Source organism: Micromesistius poutassou, assembly GCF_964030765.1.
Source record: "Micromesistius poutassou genome assembly, chromosome: 13".
Taxonomy (NCBI): Eukaryota; Metazoa; Chordata; class Actinopteri; order Gadiformes; family Gadidae; genus Micromesistius; species Micromesistius poutassou.
In genome coordinates this window covers 740,821-760,048 of record NC_140283.1, presented here as the reverse complement: position 1 = coordinate 760,048, position 19,228 = coordinate 740,821, and the positions used below count along the sequence as shown (strand labels likewise).

At 45.8% G+C, this 19,228-nt stretch overlaps 1 protein-coding gene across 1 annotated transcript; it reads right to left on the bottom strand.

Annotated features, from left to right (window-relative positions):
• Positions 1–53: 53 nt before the first annotated feature.
• Positions 54–18,804, bottom strand: nudt4a (nudix (nucleoside diphosphate linked moiety X)-type motif 4a). Its single transcript, XM_084477703.1, has 5 exons — positions 18,378–18,804; positions 7,390–7,500; positions 3,000–3,044; positions 2,637–2,724; positions 54–1,181 (listed from the first exon to the last, which is right to left on the bottom strand). The coding sequence occupies exons 1-5, from the start codon at positions 18,474–18,476 to the stop codon at positions 931–933; spliced, it is 594 nt and encodes a 197-aa protein (XP_084333829.1). The 5' UTR covers positions 18,477–18,804; the 3' UTR covers positions 54–930.
• Positions 18,805–19,228: the final 424 nt, after the last annotated feature.

The window sequence follows — 19,228 nt, the reverse complement described above, 5'->3', positions numbered from 1 at the left end:
ATGACGTCATCCCATCCTTTATTACATTGTGTAGTGTGTACTGTAAACGCCTTACACCATTTCATGGTTAAATATATTCTCAATATAAAACGTTGGTACCTGTGATGTATTAGAACACATTTAAATACAGAGAGTAAAAGGCACTTTAAACCACATTTAACCTATAAATATTAATTTCTTAGCTTTTCATAAAAATGCACTTTGTAATCAAAAGGCACATTTGTTGTAACTTTTGTATTTTTTCCCCCATTTTTCCCTATTCATTTTCTTACCAAAAAATTAGGTCATTAAAAAAACTGATGCTATTTTTATTCCCCATAGTTCTGCTCCATATCGGACTCGGAGAAAAGTATCGACTCAAATACATATTTTTCGTTCATGGCATGAAATGGTACAGCTATCAGCCTACTGTCATTTCAACCACAAAGCTCAAATATTTCCGAGAAACATCCAGCAAGTTTACCTTTCACATAGTGTACAGATCTTATACTTAAAAAAACAACATTTACTGTCTTAAAAAAGCAGTGTTATTTCACTTAAATTGCTAAATTCATTCATATAGATCCCTTCTAAATGTCTCAATGCATCACTTTATAGATACAATTTGGCAGTGAGTTATCAGAGGAGCGACTGCCTAAAGGAATACCAATATGAATGCTGTGTATTGTATTACACTCTCCAGCACTTCAAACATAGGACCTTTACAAAACAATTCTAATTTGCTCTTACGCACTTGATTTTTCCAGGAAGAATGTGTTGTAATAGCTAATAAATGTTTTTATGAAAATATCTAGATACAATTTCATATTTAATCATACATCGCACCTTCTGCCACACCATTGAAAGGTTTTAGATCCACTCAACCAAAGTCAATATTGTAAATACATATTTTCAAGACACAATATTTGCATTTGAAGACCTCTAACGAGGCTATGTCCAGTTATGTCCTCCTTGGTGGCTCTCTGTGTTGTCTGTTATCTGCGTGGAGAGGCCGTAGTGCGGGCTGCTGCTGTGGGTCAGCGCAGACGCAGGGCTGTTGCCATTGCTGTCGGCACAGCTCGGACTGCAGGGGGCGCCACAGGCCGCAGCGGTGAGTCGGATCAGATACTCCGCGTGGACAGGTTTGTGATTCTGCAGCACTTGGAGGGCATCATCAATCTTGAACCACTTCCGCTTCCTTCCTGTGAGAACGAGAATGGGGACAGAGAGACAGAGGGACAGAGGGACAGAGAGACAGAGAGAGAGAGGGACAGAGGGATAGAGAGACAGAGAGACAGAGAGAGAGAGGGACAGAGGGATAGAGAGACAGAGAGACAGAGAGATAGAGGGACAGAGAGATAGAGAGACAGAGAGACAGAGAGATAGAGTGACAGAGAGACAGAGGGACAGAGAGATAGAGGGACAGAGAGACAGAGAGATAGAGGGACAGAGAGACAGAGGGACAGAGAGATAGAGGGACAGAGAGACAGAGAGATAGAGGGACAGAGAGACAGATGGACAGAGAGACAGAGATAGAGGGACAGAGAGACAGAGGGACAGAGAGACAGAGAGATAGAGGGACAGAGAGACAGAGGGACAGAGAGATAGAGAGAGAGAGAGGGAGGGACAGAGAGACAGAGAGACAGAGGGAGGGACAGAGAGACAGAGAGACAGAGGGACAGAGAGACAGAGAGACAGAGAGACAGAGGGACAGAGGGACAGAGAGACAGAGGGACAGAGAGATAGAGGGACAGAGAGATAGAGGGACAGAGAGACAGAGAGACAGAGACAGAGAGACAGAGGGACAGAGAGACAGAGGGACAGAGAGATAGAGAGACAGAGGGACAGCGAGACAGAGGGACAGAGAGATAGAGAGAGAGAGAGGGAGGGACAGAGAGACAGAGAGACAGAGGGACAGAGAGATAGAGAGACAGAGGGACAGCGAGACAGAGGGACAGAAGAGTCATTTCCATTTCTTCACTTTTTCATGATGCTAGACAAAGATCTAGTCAAAGGGGCAAACTGTGACCACCATAGACCTAGAGACCCCCACATGCACAGGAACCTTTTTACTAACTAAAACTTAACCCAAACTATGGAATACATAAGGTATTATAATATATTGAACTTAATAAAACGAATAATAATACAATGTGGGCAGAAATGTAGACTGAAGTGCTCCTCACACCGTTAAGATCTTATTAATTTGGGATAATTAAACCCAGACATATTTTATATGTCGATCATATATAAATATAACATGTGCTGGGACTGGTTAAACATCAAAACCAGGATTATTATTTCCCCTTAAAAGAGGCAAAGATTGATTTGAATAAGGGTCTGCTTAAGGGTGACAGCTAAACTATAAATTGCCACCTGGTAGTGGACTAGCGTTTGCCTGTTAGAGTAAGTGTTATGGAAAACAAACAGAATACACTCAGAGCCATAGCTTATAGAGAGGGGCTACGGCAGCGCTGCTGGGTGTGGGTGACCACAACGCTCTACAGCCAACACAACAGGCTACGCTCTATTTATACGGCTGAATGCGGTATTTAAAGTCTTCACTTGCTGAGTTCATACGCATTAAGTAAAAGAATATAAATAATGCCAGACCAACAGCTCTATTGGCCTGGTGTTGAGGTGACAGGAGGCCGTACCGATGGTGACAGAGTCCTCCCAGTCCTCCAGGATCTCCGTCACGGTGAGAACATAGACGTAGGTCCTGTGCTTTCGGTCCTGGTTGTGCTGCGATGAGAGCAAGCAGAGGACTACAGTATGAGTCGTCTGCACCCAGTGTGAGTGCAGATCGAACTGTTTAGTCGAGTTTCTCTACCTGTTGGAATTGTAATGATAGTAATAAACGTCTTTCTATGAAGGTAACCATGAGCTGGTGAGGAGCAAGCAGCCTTCCTACGTGACTGGTATCGTCGTATTTTGTATTAAGTACCGAAGCACTGAACGGCCATAAGAAATAATATATGCCAGTTTATACTTTCCATAACTGAAAATGATTTACTTACCTCGAAAACACCCAGCAGTCTTCCAAGCTTCCCCTTCACACCAGCCTGCGTAGAGAGATAGACAAACAGATACAGAGAGAGTCACTTAAACATATACAGAATGTAATAACAACAAGTAAAAAACACATGGAAATACATTAAAACATCACAGAGAACCAGATCAATATATAGCAGCAATCAAAAGGGTTGGAGGATGAAACTGGGATACGTCTCCACCAGGCTGCTCCAGCTGAACTGGTTCTGAGGTTGACTGGGAGTTTCTTTGTCTTCTGTTGGTCAGTCCCTTTATCAGAGAACATTCTACATGTGGGCTGTGCGATAGATTGAGACCCACCTAGGTATTATTGGTACCATTTTTTATGGTATTTATTATATGTATTGATTCATAGGAGTTTTTCACCTAAAAAGTGAACCCTCTGTCTGGAATTCAAACGCGATTAAAAGAAAGGTAACTTTTCTTTTGATCTCGTAACATGCCCCCCTCCTTCGAAGAGTTCTTCGAAGAGTTTTTCGAAGGAGGGCGGTGTGTTACGATTGGTTTAGAGAGGAGACAAGGTTTTTCTCCTAGCTGCTCCTCTACAGCTGGGTTAGTCCTCTCTACAGCTGGGTTAGTCCTCTACAGCTGGGTTAGTCCTCTCTACAGCTGGGTTAGTCCTCTACAGCTGGGTTAGTCCTCTCTACAGCTGGGTTAGTCCTCTACAGCTGGGTTAGTCCTCTACAGCTGGGTTAGTCCTCTACAGCTGGGTTAGTCCTCTCTACAGCTGGGTTAGTCCTCTACAGCTGGGTTAGTCCTCTACAGCTGGGTTAGTCCTCTCTACAGCTGGGTTAGTCCTCTACAGCTGGGTTAGTCCTCTCTACAGCTGGGTTAGTCCTCTACAGCTGGGTTAGTCCTCTACAGCTGGGTTAGTCCTCTCTACAGCTGGGTTAGTCCTCTACAGCTGGGTTAGTCCTCTACAGCTGGGTTAGTCCTCTCTACAGCTGGGTTAGTCCTCTCTACAGCTGGGTTAGTCCTCTACAGCTGGGTTAGTCCTCTCTACAGCTGGGTTAGTCCTCTACAGCTGGGTTAGTCCTCTCTACAGCTGGGTTAGTCCTCTACAGCTGGGTTAGTCCTCTCTACAGCTGGGTTAGTCCTCTACAGCTGGGTTAGTCCTCTACAGCTGGGTTAGTCCTCTCTACAGCTGGGTTAGTCCTCTCTACAGCTGGGTTAGTCCTCTACAGCTGGGTTAGTCCTCTCTACAGCTGGGTTAGTCCTCTACAGCTGGGTTAGTCCTCTACAGCTGGGTTAGTCCTCTCTACAGCTGGGTTAGTCCTCTCTACAGCTGGGTTAGTCCTCTACAGCTGGGTTAGTCCTCTCTACAGCTGGGTTAGTCCTCTCTACAGCTGGGTTAGTCCTCTACAGCTGGGTTAGTCCTCTACAGCTGGGTTAGTCCTCTCTACAGCTGGGTTAGTCCTCTACAGCTGGGTTAGTCCTCTACAGCTGGGTTAGTCCTCTCTACAGCTGGGTTAGTCCTCTACAGCTGGGTTAGTCCTCTACAGCTGGGTTAGTCCTCTACAGCTGGGTTAGTCCTCTACAGCTGGGTTAGTCCTCTACAGCTGGGTTAGTCCTCTCTACAGCTGGGTTAGTCCTCTCTACAGCTGGGTTAGTCCTCTACAGCTGGGTTAGTCCTCTACAGCTGGGTTAGTCCTCTACAGCTGGGTTAGTCCTCTACAGCTGGGTTAGTCCTCTACAGCTGGGTTAGTCCTCTCTACAGCTGGGTTAGTCCTCTACAGCTGGGTTAGTCCTCTCTACAGCTGGGTTAGTCCTCTACAGCTGGGTTAGTCCTCTCTACAGCTGGGTTAGTCCTCTCTACAGCTGGGTTAGTCCTCTACAGCTGGGTTAGTCCTCTCTACAGCTGGGTTAGTCCTCTCTACAGCTGGGTTAGTCCTCTACAGCTGGGTTAGTCCTCTACAGCTGGGTTAGTCCTCTACAGCTGGGTTAGTCCTCTACAGCTGGGTTAGTCCTCTCTACAGCTGGGTTAGTCCTCTCTACAGCTGGGTTAGTCCTCTCTACAGCTGGGTTAGTCCTCTACAGCTGGGTTAGTCCTCTCTACAGCTGGGTTAGTCCTCTACAGCTGGGTTAGTCCTCTCTACAGCTGGGTTAGTCCTCTACAGCTGGGTTAGTCCTCTACAGCTGGGTTAGTCCTCTCTACAGCTGGGTTAGTCCTCTCTACAGCTGGGTTAGTCCTCTCTACAGCTGGGTTAGTCCTCTACAGCTGGGTTAGTCCTCTCTACAGCTGGGTTAGTCCTCTCTACAGCTGGGTTAGTCCTCTACAGCTGGGTTAGTCCTCTCTACAGCTGGGTTAGTCCTCTCTACAGCTGGGTTAGTCCTCTCTACAGCTGGGTTAGTCCTCTCTACAGCTGGGTTAGTCCTCTACAGCTGGGTTAGTCCTCTCTACAGCTGGGTTAGTCCTCTCTACAGCTGGGTTAGTCCTCTACAGCTGGGTTAGTCCTCTCTACAGCTGGGTTAGTCCTCTCTACAGCTGGGTTAGTCCTCTACAGCTGGGTTAGTCCTCTACAGCTGGGTTAGTCCTCTACAGCTGGGTTAGTCCTCTCTACAGCTGGGTTAGTCCTCTCTACAGCTGGGTTAGTCCTCTCTACAGCTGGGTTAGTCCTCTACAGCTGGGTTAGTCCTCTACAGCTGGGTTAGTCCTCTACAGCTGGGTTAGTCCTCTACAGCTGGGTTAGTCCTCTCTACAGCTGGGTTAGTCCTCTACAGCTGGGTTAGTCCTCTACAGCTGGGTTAGTCCTCTCTACAGCTGGGTTAGTCCTCTCTACAGCTGGGTTAGTCCTCTCTACAGCTGGGTTAGTCCTCTACAGCTGGGTTAGTCCTCTACAGCTGGGTTAGTCCTCTACAGCTGGGTTAGTCCTCTCTACAGCTGGGTTAGTCCTCTACAGCTGGGTTAGTCCTCTCTACAGCTGGGTTAGTCCTCTACAGCTGGGTTAGTCCTCTACAGCTGGGTTAGTCCTCTCTACAGCTGGGTTAGTCCTCTACAGCTGGGTTAGTCCTCTCTACAGCTGGGTTAGTCCTCTACAGCTGGGTTAGTCCTCTACAGCTGGGTTAGTCCTCTCTACAGCTGGGTTAGTCCTCTACAGCTGGGTTAGTCCTCTACAGCTGGGTTAGTCCTCTCTACAGCTGGGTTAGTCCTCTCTACAGCTGGGTTAGTCCTCTCTACAGCTGGGTTAGTCCTCTCTACAGCTGGGTTAGTCCTCTACAGCTGGGTTAGTCCTCTACAGCTGGGTTAGTCCTCTCTACAGCTGGGTTAGTCCTCTACAGCTGGGTTAGTCCTCTACAGCTGGGTTAGTCCTCTCTACAGCTGGGTTAGTCCTCTCTACAGCTGGGTTAGTCCTCTCTACAGCTGGGTTAGTCCTCTACAGCTGGGTTAGTCCTCTACAGCTGGGTTAGTCCTCTCTACAGCTGGGTTAGTCCTCTACAGCTGGGTTAGTCCTCTCTACAGCTGGGTTAGTCCTCTACAGCTGGGTTAGTCCTCTATACAGCTGGGTTAGTCCTCTCTACAGCTGGGTTAGTCCTCTCTACAGCTGGGTTAGTCCTCTACAGCTGGGTTAGTCCTCTACAGCTGGGTTAGTCCTCTCTACAGCTGGGTTAGTCCTCTACAGCTGGGTTAGTCCTCTCTACAGCTGGGTTAGTCCTCTCTACAGCTGGGTTAGTCCTCTACAGCTGGGTTAGTCCTCTACAGCTGGGTTAGTCCTCTCTACAGCTGGGTTAGTCCTCTACAGCTGGGTTAGTCCTCTCTACAGCTGGGTTAGTCCTCTACAGCTGGGTTAGTCCTCTCTACAGCTGGGTTAGTCCTCTACAGCTGGGTTAGTCCTCTCTACAGCTGGGTTAGTCCTCTACAGCTGGGTTAGTCCTCTACAGCTGGGTTAGTCCTCTCTACAGTTGGGTTAGTCCTCTCTACAGCTGGGTTAGTCCTCTACAGCTGGGTTAGTCCTCTCTACAGCTGGGTTAGTCCTCTACAGCTGGGTTAGTCCTCTACAGCTGGGTTAGTCCTCTCTACAGCTGGGTTAGTCCTCTACAGCTGGGTTAGTCCTCTACAGTTGGGTTAGTCCTCTACAGCTGGGTTAGTCCTCTACAGCTGGGTTAGTCCTCTCTACAGCTGGGTTAGTCCTCTCTACAGCTGGGTTAGTCCTCTACAGTTGGGTTAGTCCTCTCTACAGCTGGGTTAGTCCTCTACAGCTGGGTTAGTCCTCTCTACAGCTGGGTTAGCTGTAGAGGTTACCGCCCTCGACTTCGTCTCAGGTGGTAAGCCGTCCACGAGCCGGGCATATCAAACTGTTTATTGCCCTGCCTCTTGGTGATTATGCCTTACATGTCCCATGTGTGTCTCCTCCTCACCTCCTCATACACCTCCCTGACCGCGGCTCCCCCGGGCTCCTCCTCTGGCTCCACGCCCCCCCCTGGAACTATCCACTGGTCTGGGTGCCGGCTGCTGCTCACCAGCAGCACCTGCAAGCAGAAGAGATCCTCAGGTTGGGAGACTAGGCCCACCCCAGACTGACAGGATCACCACCATTGGGAGAGAAACACTATTGTTCCATGTAGGGAATCAGATTGGGGTCAAAGTATTGTAACACCATGTAAACATGGGAAAACCTTTTGTGTGAATGCATTCAAGTGGGTGAATCAAGTGTGTGTAAAACATATTTACACAATAGATAGAATTTGCAGATACACATCAGGTTTGCAGTTAGACATCTGTGTGTTTCTCAGAGTACAAAACTGCAGTACAAAACATTTGTCCCCCCATCTATACTAGAGGAATAACAGCAAATCACACATCTGCTGGTTTAAACATTAATATAACAATTACCCGTTCTGGGTACTGTCCATATTTTGGTTATTCTAGGTAAAGCTGTTTACATGTACGTTCAATACCTTGAGTTTCCCTGTTGTGTATACAACTGAGCAGAATATTCCTTTATCCTATGGTGACCTTCCCCCAGGAAGAACGCATAGATAGAAACAGACAAATGCAAACATTTATAAAAAAAAAAAAAGGTGTAAACGGCAGCTATCCTTGCTCTCTTTGACAGAGCAAACTACTTTTAATACATTGGAAATAAAATAATAACAATTACAGAGCAAACATAATGGTGTTAGAACTGCTTTATTGGGGGGGTCACATGACTGCACTAGACAGTCTGATAAAAGAGGAACCCTGACATCACCACTTGGGATAGGTGGGCAATATGATGGAAATATCAACCAGTACAGTGGGCAAGAGGCGTGAGGCTCACTCCCCCGCTGTATTAGTTTTAATCCATCCATCTAGGAAAAGGTTCAGCTCTGCGTTCAGGTTGATGTCCGAGAGATGTTCAGCTTCTCCGACACTTTGACTGCAACACCCCTTTAACATTAGGTACATATTTTCATCTCGTAGGTTTGATTAGTGGTGGCCGATACTGCAAAATTTGGTTTTGATCCAATATCAAGTAATACTGGATCAGAATCACCGATATTGATACCAATACCAATACTTTTATTATTCAAAGCGGCATATGTATTTTCATGTAGGGGAGAGCAATGTATCATGATTTATGAGGTGAATGCATCATCAAAACGCTAAATCTGAATCCATTTTCATAACCACTGAATGGAATGCTTAAGTTTATCAATCACTATAAGGTGAGTGGTAGAAAATAGTTTCTACTGCCAACTGTGAGACCCAACTGAAGCATGTTTAGCAAGCATTTTGCTTTCCCCTGAATGCATGTTAAAACACAGGACCGTTTTTAAAGGCAAATAACACAAATATTGTTTTTATTATTGTAAATTGAATGTGCCAACACAAACAAACGTTTTTTGCAGAACAAACCAAAAAAAGAGCAACTACCACCAAACTACTACAGCCCTCTGTGTACCTGTACACAGTACAACTACCACCAAACTACTACACCTGTGTACCTGTACACAGTATAACTACCACCAAACTACTACAGCCCTCTGTGTACCTGTACACAGTACAACTACCACCAAACTACTACACCCCTGTGTACCTGTACACAGTACAACTACCACCAAACTACTACAGCCCTCTGTGTACCTGTACACAGTACAACTACCACTAAACTACTACACCCCTGTGTACCTGTACACAGTACAACTACTACAGCCCTCTGTGTACCTGTACACAGTACAACTACTACAGCCCTCTGTGTACCTCCACCTCTACACAGTACAACTACCACCAAACTACTACAGCCCTCTATGTACCTGTTACGTGGTAGTACTATATTGTACTGCCTTTTGTTTTGGCTTTGTGTGTTTGCACTAATATGTTGGTTTTGCCTTGCTCCTGCATTCAATCAACTCCTGGAGGCGGAGCCTTGTGGCTACGAGGTGCTGACTGGCTCTCCTGATTGTTGGCGCCGCCCCCACTCATATAAAGCCCAGTGGAAGATGGCGGCTCACGCTCTCTCTCTCTGTGAAAGGCGACCCTGTGAGTGGCTGGATGATACCAAAGAAAAAGTTGTAGATGACAGCCAGGTTTCCCACTTTTCAATGACTTATTCTTGCAGTCTTCATACCAGCAACAGTTTACAGAGTAAGGAGGGTCATAGCTCCAACCAGCCCCAGACCGGTAGTAAATGGCGCCTTATATACCGTGCCACTGGAAATTACCCCTGGACTCTTCCACTAAAGAGGTAATATTAAAATAGTATCCCATGGCTATCTCACCAAATGATAACTTCCCATTTTACCTCTAGCCCTTGATATGTACAACCCTTCTGTTAATGCTATGCCCCTGTCAATAAACATTTGAAACATATTTACAACACATAGAAATAACCCCCGAACATTTGGAACACCCCCTCTTCCTATCCTGCCACTTGGTCTCTCCCGGAACGTTTATCACGGTGCCCATGCCCCCGGGGGAATCTTTTGGCCGCGCACCCTGGAGCAGACACAGGACCGGACAGGTAAGCGTTAACACAAACAACTTCACTTTGTACATGTACAGCACTCACGTCTACCACCCCATATTGCACCACACATATTTACCAGTCCCACTCTGCACACGCTTCACACTATGTTCTCCTTTCCATTACAGTCTTGTGTCGGAGCTCAACTTCGCTTTCCTCTGGCCTGAAACTTTGTCTGGTCATCTCACCCAGAACTTCACCATCATCATCGTCATCATCATCATCATCATCATCATCATCATCATCATCAGCTTGGTTTTCATGTTCATTTCCATTTTATTCTCTTATCAAGTTTACTTGCTGCTGTATTTGTGAAAATTGATGTTGCATGCTTTTCCATCGCTGTTCTTGCAGAGCAGACTCTTTCTCCAACTGTCGCTCTTTTACAGCCTGAGATCGAACAAGATTTTTCAGCAGATCTGTTAGCTCTTCCAGCTTCTCTTCTGCTGTAGCCTCTGCCCCAGGACCTGTATCTGCTGATGTGCCCACTCCATCATCTGGTTCCTGCTGTCCATCTGGCTTTCCTTTACTCGTCATCATGTTTGTTCTCGGTGTGGATATCTTGACACTTCTGACACCACTTGTGCAGAAAAACATAATTACCCCCATGTGCAAAAGTAAGTAACGAAATGCGCTTTGTTACACTCCTATTGAGCACAGATGCTGGCACACCTGTACCTTCGGTTAAACATTGTTAAACATTGCTAAATACTTTCAACACTTTACATTCATTACTTTCGTTTTACCTTGGTGGTTACTTTCTTCATCTTAAGAATAGGATCAGCAAGGGTAGTCAGTTAGTTTACCCGGAAGATGCACTGTTTTGATTTGTCTGCTCCGAGAATTGTGCGTCGGGCTCGGGGGTCAGGTCAGCTGCTCCACCCAGCTAGTGAGTGTGAAGTTTTTCCTTTATACATTTTTCTTGCCTGTCATGTGGTAACCACCTTGGCCTTTTCGGTTGATGGGGTCGGTTGCAGTCGGTTGTTCCTCTTGTGTGGAACTAAAAGATCACTGTTTTCCACAAGTAAAGACATTGATTTTCCCCTTAACCCTGTCGTCAGACTCTTTATGTTGTCCAAATGCTGCTAACAGAGCTATCTGGGCACCGTAACAGTACATCTACACAGTACAACTACCACCAAACTACTACACCCCTCTGTACCTCCAGCTCTACACAGTACAACTACCACCAAACTACTACACCCCTCTGTACCTCTACACAGTACTACTACCACCAAACTACTACACCCCTCTGTACCTCCAGCTCTACACAGTACAACTACCACCAAACTACTACACCCCTCTGTACCTCCAGCTCTACACAGTACAACTACCACCAAACTACTACACCCCTCTGTACCTCTACACAGTACTACTACCACCAAACTACTACAGCCCTCTGTGTACCTCTTCACAGTACAACTACCACCAAACTACTACACCCCTCTGTACCTCTACACAGTACAACTACCACCAAACTACTACACCCCTCTACACAGTACAACTACCACCAAACTACTACACCCCTCTACACAGTACAACTACCACCAAACTACTACACCCCTCTGTACCTCCAGCTCTACACAGTACAACTACCACCAAACTACTACACCCCTCTGTACCTCTACACAGTACTACTACCACCAAACTACTACAGCCCTCTGTGTACCTCTTCACAGTACTACTACCACCAAACTACTACACCCCTGTGTACCTCTTCACAGTACTACTACCACCAAACTACTACACCCCTGTGTACCTGTACACAGTACAACTACCACCAAACTACTACACCCCTCTGTACCTCCAGCTCTGCACAGTACAACTACCACCAAACTACTACAGCCCTGTGTACCTCTACACAGTACTACTACAGCCCTCTGTGTACCTTTACACAGTACTACTACAGCCCTCTGTGTACCTCTACACAGTACTACTACAGCCCTCTGTGTACCTCTACACAGTACTACTACAGCCCTCTGTGTACCTCTACACAGTACTACTACAGCCCTCTGTGTACCTCTACACAGTACTACTACAGCCCTCTGTGTACCTCTACACCATTGGTTCTCAAAGTGCGGGCCAATGGCGGCCCACAGAAACATTCCTGGTGGCCCGCAATGACGTACAGATGTAAGTTTAAAAAAAATAATAATTTGAATATATATATTTTTCTGTTCTAAATAAGTTTTTATTCTGAAATGCACACAGGACTGTTATATCCCAAATTCGACTGTATAGGGCAGAGAACCCCAGGGATTGTGTTAGTTACAATGTTTCTCAAGGTTTTCTCTGGTTTTGCCAGGTTTTGCCGACCAATACATGTAACTGTAGAGATGCAACCTGGGTCATTAAAATGATTACAAATGGGATTTCTTTCCGTTTTATTTATTTTTCCTTGGCCCTCAGCTGTCAAAACTTTGAGAACCCCTGCTCTACACAGTACTACTACACCCCTCTGTGTACCTCTACACAGTACAACTACCACCAAACTACTACTACAGCCCTCTGTGTACCTCTACATAGTACTACTACAGCCCTCTGTGTATCTCTACACAGTACAACTACCACCAAACTACTACTACAGCCCTCTGTGTACCTCTACATAGTACTACTACACCCCTCTGTGTACCTCTACACAGTACTACTACAGCCCTCTGTGTACCTCTACATAGTACTACTACAGCCCTCTGTGTATCTCTACACAGTACAACTACCACCAAACTACCACTAACCATGAGTCCATGTCCTTCCCAGTCCTTGTGATTCCCTGGATCAGCAGTAGAGGTCCACCCTAGCATGACTTGGTCATCCTTATGGGGGGTAAAGGGTGGCTTGTTTGGTGTTACTTTCAGAACCTGGGATATTCAAATTCTCATTAACAATAATTGCATCTCTCTCCTTAGTCAAGATAGTAACAGATGTAAAGATGTAGGACCTCCTCCAACAAGCCGTGTCATCTGTTTGAGTCCAGCCCTACAGTTCAAATGTCCAAACGCCTCATCGACCTGCAGCCATGAGAGAAGCACCAATAGCTTCCTCCAGGGACGGCTAGTACTGACCTACTAGGTCTTTACTGTTTATCTGACATTTAGAGACAACACTAGCTGTACATCAAAATCAGGATACCTGCATCTTCTTTCAAACTGAATTTTTCAATTCTTTATTAGAATATTCGATCTTGGAAGAGTAAAAAACTCTGGATCTGAATATGAACAGAGAAATGCTAGAGAAACGTAGTTGACAGCCATTAGCTACAGCCCGGTGCGTCAGAGCGCATTGGTCAAACATCCCGACCGTCTCCAGGCCCTCCGCACTGGGGGGCCCCCCCATGTCTGGGGTCACATGACCCACAGTAAGGGTCCTCGGGCCCCTGGGGTCACATGACCCACAGTAAGGGTCCTCGGGCCCCTGGGATGAGTCTGCCTACAGGGCAGAGGTGCAGCAGCTGAGTGGTGTGATTGGACTAACCTCACTCTCAATACCAAAAAAAACAAGGTCATCATAGATTTTAGGAGGCACAAAACCAACCCTACATCGACGGAGACTGTATAGAGAGGGTACCCTCCTTCAAATTCCAGGGAACCATCAACGCATCCATTTCCTGAGAGTGCCAAGGAGGAACAGGCTGGGTGGGAAGCTACTTGTGTCCTTTTACAGGTCCACCATTGACAGTGTGCTGGCCTACTCTTTCACATTGTGGCTTGCAGGCTGCACAGTTGCAGATGAGATGGAGAAAGAATCAAGGAACTGTCAACGTACTGTACACTGCATGAAGTGTACAGTGTGAGTGAGAATACTGAGAACATCTTCACATAAAGGGACTGAAGCATGTCAATAAACTACTCAATTATTATTTCTAACAGAATTCACAATTAATCTGGAAAACAAGCAAACAAATCCAATAATTGTTTAAGCAAAACAATGTCAATATTTACACAAGAATTACAGACAAGTAGCCAGAGTCGCTCCAGATTTACCCCTTTAGGATTTCAATCTTTAACTCCCAATCTGACCAGGTTGAATTCAGATCACATAGATCACACAAGAACTACACACAACTGTTAAACACTATCACAACCAGTGTCCTTATTCAGAACTACACACAGAGACAGAAAAACATCACGCGCACACACAAACAAGTCGTATTCACACAGACGCACACCCAGCCAGCCAAACAAGCTTAACCAAAAACACTGGATCAGCAGTTGCATTTCTGCTTGAAAACCAAAACAGCTTAACAGAGTCCAGAGGGCCGGCCACCCAAACACCAGGAAACACACCATCTGTAGACAACACGTAACACACCCAAACACACACCGTCTGTAGACAACACGTAACACACCCAAACACACACCGTCTGTAGACAACACGTAACACACCGTCTGTAGACAACACGTAACACACCCAAACACACACCGTCTGTAGACAACACGTAACACACCCAAACACACACCGTCTGTAGACAACACGTAACACACCCAAACACACACCGTCTGTAGACAACACGTAACACACCCAAACACACACCGTCTGTAGACAACACGTAACACACCGTCTGTAGACAACACGTAACACACCGTCTGTAGACAACACGTAACACACCGTCTGTAGACAACACGTAACACACCGTCTGTAGACAACATGTAACACACCGTCTGTAGACAACACGTAACACACCGTCTGTAGACAGACCTATGACTTCCGGTTTCCAGATTTGCCGCCATCTTGAATTTAGTTAAAAACATTAAATTGCCTAAGGATCCCAGGTTTTTTGACTTTGACAAAAATCCTTTAGCCCATATCATCTATGGCCCATTATCTTCAATCGGTCTTTAAGATTAGTCTGTACATTCAATTTTAAAGGACCCATGAGCCATTGACTTCTAAAAGGGGTGTGGTTTAAACTGCGAAAAGACTTAAATGCTCATATCAACATCAAAATTGACTCCTATGATGTTGACCCCAATACAAAAGTTGTTCAGAATCAAATTCTGAACAAGGTAAAGTCAACATATTTTCAAATAGGGCGTGGCATCAAAATGGGCGTGGCCTGTCACTAAAATCGCCACAGTTAAGACGCAATGTTTGATTTGAGTGGGACCGACTTAGTGGCTGTTGGGGACCAAAGTTCCAACTGCTCAAGTGAAATTAAGTTGATTTACAAAACAACATGGCCGCCAGAGGCTAAAAATCGTCCAAATTTAACTTAACTTAAGTTAACAGGGTTAACTTAACCCAATCATCATCAGACTTGGTATAGTCCAAGGCACATAGGTCAAGATGAAACTGTCCAAATTGTATCTAAATCAGCCTAAAGGTGCTATAGCAACAGTCCAAAAATGCAAACTTTGAACAAGCATATCTCGTAAGTAAACGTTTTTACTTACAGACATGAAACTTTGTTCACACATGCATATCCTCATGCTGAACAAATATGCCTCAAGAACCTATGACTTTATTTGGATCGATTTGCGACTATTTTGAACTTGTTAAATTCGATAAAATGTTAAAAACACTCAATTCCCTAAGGATCCTAGGTTTTTTGACATCCGATCATGAAAGTTTGTTCGCCCATCACCAGATCCAAGCTGAGGCTATTCCAGCGTTGTCAACTCTTTATGGTCTGCGTCATGGTCTTAATTGTCAACTCTTTATGGTCTGCATCACGGTCTTAATGGTTAGGGTTAGGTTTAGGTTAGGGTTAGGGTTAGTCTGTCAGGTCTGTCAGGGTCTCCATGGTCTGCGTCAGGGTTTTAATGGCCTGTCAGGGTCTTAATGGTTTATTGGTCAGCTTATGCTTGGCACCGTAAAATGCTGCTTGCAGCTTTAATTTTATTTAGTTTTACAAATCAACAGTAGGCCTGATTTCACTAATTGGCATTGCATCCTTTCCTTCTGCCCTTGTAGTCCAAGACATGCTGCCCAACAGCTTTCAAATTACAATGCTGCCACTGGTGGATTTGTATCAATTTTATTCACATAATTATCCCTCCCTTCTATTTCGTAATTCAGCAAAACACCCTGAAACAACTTTATTCTCACATACTTATGCCACCATACGCCACTAACAGTGCAAGCAGGCCAATGGCAAGCAAGCACGCAGTCCTTCCTCCCTCACTTTAAAAACCACCAGCCGCCACTGCTGTAGACAACACGTAACACACCCAAACACCAGGAAACACACTGTCTGTAGACAACATGTAACACACCCAAACACCAGGAAACACACTGTCTGTAGACAACATGTAACACACCCAAACACCAGGAAACACACTGTCTGTAGACAACATGTAACACACCGTTTGTAGACAACATGTAACACACCGTCTGTAGACAACATGTAACACACCGTCTGTAGACAACATGTAACACACCGTCTGTAGACAACACGTAACACACCCAAACACCAGGAAACACACCGTCTGTAGACAACATGTAACACACCGTCTGTAGACAACACGTAACACACCGTCTGTAGACAACACGTAACACACCATCTGTAGACAACACGTAACACACCGTCTGTAGACAACACGTAACACACCGTCTGTAGACAACACGTAACACACCGTCTGTAGACAACACGTAACACACCGTCTGTAGACAACACGTAACACACCGTCTGTAGACAACACGTAACACACCGTCTGTAGACAACACGTAACACACCGTCTGTAGACAACACGTAACACACCGTCTGTAGACAACATGTAACACACCGTCTGTAGACAACATGTAACACACCGTCTGTAGACAACACGTAACACACCGTCTGTAGACAACACGTAACACACCGTCTGTAGACAACACGTAACACACCGTCTGTAGACAACACGTAACACACCGTCTGTAGACAACATGTAACACACCGTCTGTAGACAACATGTAACACACCCAAACACCAGACCAGGAGACACACACCACCTGTGGACCAGCAGCTGTAGAAGGATCACAACAGCCTTCACAGATGTACACAAACAGTGTGAGGAGGATGTCCACTGCCTGGTCTTTAAGTCAGGATTAATTAACTTTGATCATCGACACCAATTCATTTTAATATTGAATATGGACTCACAGGTCTTTCTTAAATTCAGCCTTTTTATTATTAAATCAACTAAATGTCCCATTTTCCTCACAAGGCTAGTGATGCACGAATGTGCAATTTCTCAAACTCACAAAAGCTTTTATCCATTTTTTCGCCAGAGGAGAGCAGAGAGAAACATGTGGGTCTGAGGAAGGAGAATCAAACCTCCAGTTCCTGTGAATGGGAGTAGGACTTGCCACCACTCTGACCCAGAGCTGACCGGGTAAAATGTAACGCTAGCAGGCCGACGACGAACAACATCAAGAGTCCAACATGGATTTCATTTTGAAGGTCTAGTGCTTGGCCCCTGTCCTATTGTGTAGTCTACAACATCTTTATAGACCTCCTGGCACTGGCCCTCGAGAGGTCAGCCTGCCTACAGGCCCAACCATAAGGCAGATCAAATCATGTATATTTTATTAACCTCTGACCATCTCTCTCTCGATTTTGGATATTCTTTTCATATTCAAGATATATTACAATCGACACCAATATCCCGACGATATGCCAGCGACCGGTGGCCTAATGGTTTGGAAGAAGCCGCTGGATGCCAGTGAGAAAGTCAATCTGTCAGGGACAGCTTGGGCCTGCACCCCGCTTCTATAAATTGCAGCAGATAGGTCAGTGGGTGTTAAGCACAGAGCCCGGCACTCGTCACCCCATCCCACCCCAGAAGCACCCGGGTCACATGGTGCGCCATCGAGACGGCCTGTGGTCACCAGGCAGAGATGTGACGCTTTAGGATCCACCTGTCCCACATTAACACCCAGTCCTGAACCTCCACGGACTTAGTGCTGAAGTCCTGCAGGAGCAGGAGCATAGCAGTCCATTGACTTAATGCAGTGATCAGGAGTTATCAGGGCATTCATTTAAAATGTTTAAGCATTTAAAGACGTGTTTTCTCTTCACATCTTGTCATTTTTTAAGGAATAAAAAAAATCCATAAATCCCTAAAATAAGCATCCCTGGAGTATGCTGAAGCTAATTAGATAAAAAAAAAAAAACTAAATTAATAACTAATATTAAACTATAAATTACAAACTAAAAGCATCTTTTCTGCCTGCATCTAGATAACATCTAGCATCTAACATCTAGATCAAACTTAATATAGGCCTACCTGGCGTTGATTTTTATTATTTATTTTTAAAAAAGCCATGACATTCACGGAATCACAATGCATTTTTTATTACCCCAATGTGGTACTTTTTATAGGCTCATCGAATGGGTCCCCTAACCATGTATTATTCAACTTTTAATGCTAGATCTAGGAGCAGGTCTACATCTAGAACCAGGTCTCCAGCACCTGGGCTCACCTCGTCTTCTCCTTCGTTCTTGAAGCACAGGCACGCGGCGCGTCTCTTGAAGCCCTCTCCGTCATACGTCCTGGTTTGGTTGGACTTAAACTTCATCATAAATCCCAAAGCCTTTGATTCCAATCAGCTGCCAGACGAATACAAACGCGTCGGCCCACAACAAGAACCAACAGGTTGAGGTGTTCTTCTCCTGGTCAGTGATGGGAGAACGGTTCATCCCAGGAACTCGTCCATGCAGATCTTCACCTCTCAGAATGGGACACCTGCACTTGACTCATTCCTAGGAGACGACTCATGTTTGCATCTACAGGGCCTGTTGTAATGTTTCCGGAGTAGATCTTCTAGATGTGGCTCAGTAACAACCGGTGGCTGTAGTGACACTGAAGAGGAGACGACAGGCGAGGCGCGATAAAGAGCAGTGAAGAGCTGCTCGTACAACGGTACTTGTACGCCCGTCAGCGCGTACAAGTACCGTGACGTAGATGATGGATCTGATCATAGGGCTGACATGAGACACCCCCCATGACAACTTGACGAGGTAGTAATCTCCTTGTCCAGTATGGCTGCGGAGGTGTTCAACCTTGCGCCTGTATATAACTTTATTCAACAGCGTAGATGGTATGGTTAAGCTGCGCTGTAACATTACAGATACTGTGTGGCGTTCCTTCCACGGGGAGCCCCAGTGGAACAGCACCAGGCCTCCCTCTAGGGGCCACAGTGGAACAGCACCAGGCCTCCCTCTAGGGGCCACAGTGGAACAGCACCAGGCCTCCCTCTAGGGGCCACAGTGAACCAGGTCTCCCTCTAGGGGCCACAGTGGAACACCACCAGGTCTCCCTCTAGGGGCCACA